General features: G+C 28.3%; 2 protein-coding genes across 2 annotated transcripts in view; both read right to left on the reverse strand.

Annotated features, from left to right (window-relative positions):
- Nucleotides 1-149: 149 nt before the first annotated feature.
- Nucleotides 150-6,366, reverse strand: LOC106790882 (probable multidrug resistance-associated protein lethal(2)03659). Its single transcript, XM_014756114.1, has 14 exons — nt 5,731-6,366; nt 5,301-5,435; nt 4,846-5,037; nt 4,444-4,752; nt 3,867-4,370; nt 3,475-3,780; nt 3,218-3,412; nt 2,632-3,130; nt 2,284-2,514; nt 1,963-2,204; nt 1,601-1,930; nt 1,085-1,524; nt 815-944; nt 150-708 (listed from the first exon to the last, which is right to left on the reverse strand). The coding sequence occupies exons 1-14, from the start codon at nt 6,154-6,156 to the stop codon at nt 571-573; spliced, it is 4,077 nt and encodes a 1,358-aa protein (XP_014611600.1). The 5' UTR covers nt 6,157-6,366; the 3' UTR covers nt 150-570.
- A 1,294-nt stretch (nt 6,367-7,660) lies between these two features.
- Nucleotides 7,661-7,855, reverse strand: part of LOC106790883 (multidrug resistance-associated protein 4-like) — a 6,168-nt gene continuing 5,973 nt past the window's right edge. The window contains exon 8 of the mRNA XM_014756115.1: nt 7,661-7,800. Coding sequence (XP_014611601.1) covers nt 7,661-7,800 — 140 coding nt within the window. The remainder of the gene's footprint in view (nt 7,801-7,855) is intronic.

A 7,855-nucleotide genomic window follows, 5' to 3' on the forward strand; every position in this document is an offset into this window, starting at 1 on the left:
ATTTTTGTATATTTCTCATATATTTCCTATATTTATATATATATTGTGCATAGTTGTATAAAAAATAAACTTTTGATATACATATATTTGCTATATACATATAATATATGTATATATATATATATATCAAATGAATGTATCTATTTAAATAATTTTAAAAATTCTTAAATATCAAGTTTAGTAATAATTAATATCGTTTTTATATAATTTTTTCGTTATTAGTGAATTGTTCCGTGATACTCTAAAATTACATAAATTACGTGAATTACTTTTAAAAATCCATTTTCAACCTGTTACGATTGTTTCGTAAGTTTCAAGATTTTTGAAAGTGAGTTACACACGAATTAAACTAAAAGCAAAGGTTAGATAAAATAAAACGACATTAATTACTACTAAAGCTGATATATTGATTGATAAGAATACAACCAATTAATTTTATTTAAGTAAAAGAATATTCTAACGGGACACTATATACAGTGCGTATTTATTTATTAGGATATACACTCTTAATTAAAAGAAAATGTAAAAATTATTTTCATAGGAATTATAACAGAATGATTTAGGATTTGACTATTTAGAATTCAGCTGGTAAGATATTTCTGCTTGCTGTAAAAGATTCTTAGACATTACACGTCCTGTATTATTCACCATTTGAGCAAATAAACTATTAGGTTTATCATGCAGTAGCTCGTAAGGAATACCAAATTCCTGCAAATACACATAGAAATATGAAATCAATGAAGTAATTATGAAAACATGGTAAATTTTCTTTTATTCTAAATTATCAGAATGATGTAATATATCTTGTTCTTACCGCAATTTCTCCGGCATYCATTACTAAAATACGATTACTATCAATAATAGTATTCAAGCGATGAGCAATTGTAAGAACAGTACAATCCGCAAATTTAGTTCTCAAAGTACGTTGTATCAATTCATCGGTACTAAAATAGATATGCATTTATATAAGCTGCATATATTTATAAATATTAAAAAACGTCAATCAGAAATACAATTATAATCAGCAATAATTTATTAATTAAAAATAATCTTATTCTTTTCTTAGCAGTGTTGTTTCACTTACTGCGAATCAATATTAGCAGTTGCCTCATCCAAGACTATAATTCGATTTTTTCTTAGAATACTTCTAGCCAGACATATCAGTTGCTTTTGACCAACACTTAAATTGTTACCATTTGCTATAATTTGATCATTCAAACCAATATCATTGAATTCGACTTCTCGAAGAACATTCCAAAGAGTCGCGTCGTCGTATTCATTAAATGGGTCCAAATTATATCTCAAGCTTGCAGCAAAGAGAATTGGTTCTTGTGGTATGATGGATATTCGAGAACGTAAATCTTGTAGACTTATCGTACTTGTATCTATACCATCAATTATTATCTCTCCATCTAGACCCTCGGAAAAAAGACGAAAGAGTGCACTTATTAATGAAGATTTTCCAGCACCTGTTCTTCCAACAATACCAACTTTCCATCCTGCTTCTATCGTAACTGTTAGATTCTGATCAGCAAGAGAGAAATGTTTTATTATGTACATTGAAATATTATTTACTGCATATTTTAGAAAGATTTTTTACCTTCAAAACAGGTGGCTCATTTGGATTGTACCTCATATAAACATTTTTAAGTACTACTTGGCCTTGCGATGGCCATGTCGGTGGTGCAGGATTCGTTGATGTTAAAGACTCCTCCTTAGGAAGATTAGTATATTGGCAAATTCTTTCCACAGATGTCATTTGAATTGATATTTCGACAATTTGCCTTATGCCGTATTGTAACATGCCAACTAAAATAAGGGCTTGTGAAATAGCTAAACCCACATCTCCTCCTAATGTGTTGTCTGAAATACAATAACTAAATTTGTTACATGTTTTTTTATTTCTCTTTGCATTTTTTAGAATAAATTTAATGTTTTATTTTTAATGATGATTAAAGCTTAAATACCTGTATCTACGAGTATAAAAAAAAAACAGATAAAGGCAATGAAAAGACAGGACAATAGATCAAAGACTAGACCTAAAAAATCTGATATCGCTAATATGAGATACCAAACTCCTGTATGTCTATCTTGTAAATGATCGAATTTCTTCTTCAAAACATGTTCTATTTCGTTACCGCTACTTCTTATTGTCGAAAGTCCAGTTAAAGTTGTATTGACGTGGCAAAATATTGGGCTTCTACCTTGAAATTAAATTCGAAATATTAATACTTCATTTATTTTATATAAAATAATATTAAAATGTAGCAAATCTATACTTACATATTCCTTCATAACGTTTAATATTTTGTACGGTTTTAACATATAATATTTGTATAAAATAACCAACGGTAGCTAATAGAATGAATGGTATAATTATCCAATAATTAATCATTAATTCTATTATAATAATACTACATCCGAGTAGAGAATCTTGTATGGTTTCTAATATTGGCTTTGGTAGTAATTCATCTAATGCTCCAATRTCTTTCGAAAATCTATTCAGAATTCTTCCTACAAAAGTTTACAATGCAATATTTTAKTAATAAAAATGTATTTTTTATAATAGTATCGTTATACTTAATATAATAAATTAATATATGATGTTATAAATTCTCGAAGTTTACTTACCGGAAGGATTCATATGAAAAAAGCGCATGTTWGTTTGTAAAATATTGTTAAATGTTATATCATGAATCTTACGGGAAGCGATCATGCAAATTTCCATAAAAAAGATACTACGTAAAAAGACCAAAATTATACAGGTAATAATAATTATTGTGTAAACATATATAGCAGAAGTTGTAGTCAATAATCCTATATTATCTGTGGATAGAAAGCTTGATAAAATTGTATTATTTATCGTGCTTTGATATTCATATCTTTTATTCACGATAAAACTTTGATTTTTAACACTCCTTATTACTTCTAAATTCGTCCAGTAAGAAACCCAATAATCAGTACCGCTTGCAAATAATTGTGTTATTAATGTTAATATTATAAAAGCAGATAGAGTCAACCAATTGGCGCCATATCGAAAATATTTGATATATAATTTCCAGGAAACATTGGGAATTAATTCTTCTTGCTCATCGGTGTCTTCAGTTTTATAATCACCCTTCTCGGATCCCTGTCATAATTACTTCTATATAAGACATCACGGACGATTACATACTATGTTGAATTCTTAAACATATTATTTTTTAATATCTATTACCGGGATTAAACTGTTGTCAGATTTAATAGATGCTTTACTTCTTATACTATGTGTGATATCATCAAATTGTTCGATGTCAATAGCATCATCGAGTTTGTCTCGTTCTTTGTCCATTTTGATCTGAGTGATCATTTTTACAAATTCATCGTTATTTTTAACTAGTTCATTATACTTTCCTTTCACTTTGACGGTACCCTTAATAATAAATATTCCAGTTTAAAATCGTTCTATTCAATTAAATCAATTTCATTACTCACATGATTCAATGCTACAATAACATCTGTTGATTTGAGAAACTGTAATTGATGCGTTGCCAATATCCTCGTAGTACCACGAAGATATTCGTTGATACATTTTGTAAAAATATGTCGAGCAACTTTCGCGTCTACTGCACTCAAAGGATCATCCAGTAAATAAATATCTGCTTGTTTATAGACAGCTCTTGCCAAATTRATGCGTGCTTTTTGTCCACCGGATAACATGACTCCTTTTTCTCCAACAAAAGACATATCKCCKTGWGGTAATTGCTGAAAATCTTTACTCAGGGCACATACTCGTRTTAYCTAAAARTGTATTGTTAATATGAGTATTTTTATTTTTTCTAGACCATTATAAATRATATAGTTTGACGAGTTAATCATTCACCTACATCCATGTATCTTTTCTCATCGTATGCTCGACCGAAAAGAATATTTTCTTTGATGGTTCCATCAAAAAGCCACGGTTCTTGAGAGGCATAAGAAATTGTAATGTTTGGATTATCGGTGAAGTATTTATCAAAGTTTTTCAGAGATTCCATTTTTGCATCAGAGTTTTGAAGAATCCTTAATATTCCAGTGTACAGAGGAAGTTCTTTTAAAATGGTATGTAAAAGGGCTGTCTTCCCTGCTCCAACTTGACCAAATAGAATGCAAAGCTGGCCTGGGTCCACTTTTAGATTGATATTACATAGAGTAGGTGGAAATTTATTAGATACCCAGTTTGCTGTTACTCTAGTCATTTCAATGGATGCTAGTTTGTTTTCTTCAACTTTTATTACATCTTCTTCTCTCGACTTTAAAAAGATTTTATAGTTTTCTACTTTATTATTGTATTTTGACGTCTTCCATGGCGTTTGATTGTTTGATATAACTTCGTCCAACATTAAAAATTCCTGAAAGAATTGTTATCCTTTTTTAATTAATTAACAAATAATTAATTTAAAAAACAAACAGATTATGGCAAACCTCGATTCTTTGTACGCTTATTTTAGTCTCGCTCAACCATATTAAAGCTAGTAGAAAGAACATAGCAATCGTTAATTGTAGCATGCTGAAGTACGTAGACCAAATATAAGTATATTTAGGATTTAGAGTTTTGTTCGCGAGAGCGTACACTACCATACAAAAAAATAAAGTGATTCTTTCAGTATAAACTAACATTGAAAGAGACAATACTCGAATTAACGTGGCGAGACGAATTTTTTTCATTTCAGCCGAACGTGTATTCATCACAAATTTACTGAACGGTTTTTCCCAGCCATACATTTTGATCATCTTAAACAAATCATATTTTATATTTAAATACATTAATCAATTTTAAAGAATACATATTTTTTCTTTTGATTTTTATCGTTAAAAAATAGCTACCTGTATGCCATTTATAAATTCACCCATAAGCTGTACCCTTTTATCCGTTAATGTTGCTATACTTGCTCTCAAACGATTACTTATTATAGGGAAATATCCTTGAATGGGAAGAGAGATCAATATGAAACATGCGACGCCGAAAAATGATGAGAGTCCGATCATTGTCCACATTATGTAGACTATCACTACGAGCTACGGATTGTTGAATAATTTTATAATCCAATGATTACAACTGTGCTGTAATTATGACAGTGGACTGACAATAAGTTATAAAATAATTTTATAATTACTTGTACGATAAATCATTAATCTAATTTTGCCAATTTTTTCTACTTATGTTAGATCACTGTAATAATTATCAGAGAACATTTGTTTGATAATATAATTTGATAATTACAGCAATTTAAGATAATAGAAAAACTAATTTATTGCATTTTTTGAGTTCAAGCTTTTACCTGGATCGGTGCAATCCATAGATAATGCATATAAAAAGGTACCATATCAAAACGGCTCATATCATTGCTAAGAATATTAATAACTTGTCCAGCATTAGTTGTTTGTGTTAGGGCAACTTTACTTAGTCGTAGTATCTGAAACGAATATTTTCGTTTATTAATTTAATTACTGTTGTCGAAATATTCATTTATTTTACAACAACGTACGTAACTTCATTTACTAAAATAACATTGTTAAATGATAACACAACCTTGACGCAAACAGAATTACCATAATATATAAGTCATTTATTTCTGATAAAATGTAAAAGTTACGTAAACAGGAAAAAAATGTAATACAAGATAATGGACTTAAAACCATTCATTATTTTTCATTGTCAGACAAAAAATATAATAGTAAAACAATCTTTTTCGTATAAAATTAACATACTTTCCTGTATACCAGAGAACTGCAAGCTAAGCGAATTTGCATTCCCATTTCTCGACTTCGTAATGCTACATGATGCATGATAATAACAGATACTGTGATATTGATAATTAAACCGAATGCAATAGCTATGCCTTCTTTTTTTGTAATAGTTTTTGAATTCGTTGTAGTCACATTAAAATAATCGATGATCCATCCTTGAAGAATTGGTTGTAACGTATTCAATATTACACATTGCACAAATAGAAATGTCGTTAACAGCAGATATTTTCGCCAAAATATACGAAATATGGCTTTGGACAAGGACGGCTTTGTACCTTTGCCTAATTTTTTATTACCGTCCTTTTCTAATACGTATTCGACGTATTTTAATTTCTCCCATTCTCGAGTCCATTCTCTGTTCAAAATTGTATAAGAAATTAATTTCATTTTTTATTGATGATGAAAATAAAAATAATAGGAAGGAAATTTAATGAACATTCGAATACTAAATAAATGGTTATACTTTTCGAGCAAATCTCCAAGCCTCTCTGATTTGTCGGACTTCAAAGGATCGTAAATATCTTCTAATGTTAATATTCCTTTCACTCCTTTTTTAAATATATCTTTGAGCCACCTAATTTAATATAATATATAGATTAAAACAACAATAATTATTAATATAATTATCAAAGATGTTAAAAAGAACTGAAAATTTTCATATAATTAGAAATAATTTTATAATCGAAACAAACCAAAAAGTTAAAATACTAAATAAATTAGCTGATTCTTCTGGACTTCTGTTAATAGGACACTTATCTATATCCATTGTTTTTTTATCAAATTATTTTCATTAAATATGCATGTATAGTTACAATAATCTATATTTACGTATATATTTATATTTAAAATAGTCACAATGATTGCGACTGTTGCGTGGTTAAAAAATTCAGGATTACTAGAAATGTTAGTTGTTACCGAAGCCTTTAATACCTTCCTTCTTCTAAAGTAATTATACACAAAGTGATAAAAGTAACAATAAAACGTGTTACTGTAAATTACGAAGAATAATCTACAAGAAGCTAATAGAAAGTATTGGAAACGAGTTGCATGTACGTTTAAATAATTGTAAGCCTTAAAGATCGATCGTTCTTTATTTATTTATCGTAATAATTTTAGGATAGTATACATCTATGATTTTTATGTGTGTATATATATTAACGTTAAGAGGAAAAATGAATAGTCCAGGTATGCAAAGTGTTTTTTTGAATTTTAAAATGATATTTTTTTTTTAATCTTCAATTAGTTATGATCAGAACGTATCCTACCCGGCGTTACCTATATCTAAATATCTTGTGGAGTTATTGGTGAGTTATATAAGTAAAAAACACTTATTTTAATTACGAGGTCTTTCAACTAAACAATGAAATTATAGTTGTTAAAAATCGTGTGCTTGCTAATGTAAGCCTACTTTAAAATAAACCAAATTGCTTTGACCATAAAATGTAAAAAATATTCTGACGTAAACTTGACAAACCTTGAACAAAATGATAAAAATAGTAAGTAACAGTAAGAGCCTTATAAACTAGTGCACCATCATGGCTGTTGAAAGTCCCCAGACTTTACATTAAAAAAGAAAAAATATTAATAATAACAAAATAAGAATATTTATCGATGATAAATGATTGGGGAAGATCGAAACAATAAATGTTAATTAGAGTTATTCGGAATAATATTACGATTAGTTAGACAACAAGATTGCATAAGAGTACAGTTACTAAGAACAGTATATTTAAAACTCATATTAATAAATAAGAAGCAACAATAATGAATAAAATACACATTATAACAATTTTTCTTATTACAAGTTCATAGTTATTGCATACATATAGACCTTATATTATTTAAATATATGTAAACTAAGTAAAAGCATGACTATTAACTTTCTTTTAATTCATATATATTCAAGATTATCATGAAATGATAAGTCATTTATATTGAAGCTACTCGTAGATAATTTTAGACTATTTTGTAAAGAATTTCGTCGGTAAGCCATTTCTGCTTGCTGTAAAAGATTCTTAGACATTACACGTCCTGTATTATTCACCATTTGAGCAAATAAACTATTAGGTTTATCATGCAGTAGCTC

This window comes from Polistes canadensis, unplaced genomic scaffold (genome assembly GCF_001313835.1).
Source record: "Polistes canadensis isolate GaletaPanama2010 unplaced genomic scaffold, ASM131383v1 scaffold_267, whole genome shotgun sequence".
In the NCBI taxonomy this organism is placed as follows: domain Eukaryota; kingdom Metazoa; phylum Arthropoda; class Insecta; order Hymenoptera; family Vespidae; genus Polistes; species Polistes canadensis.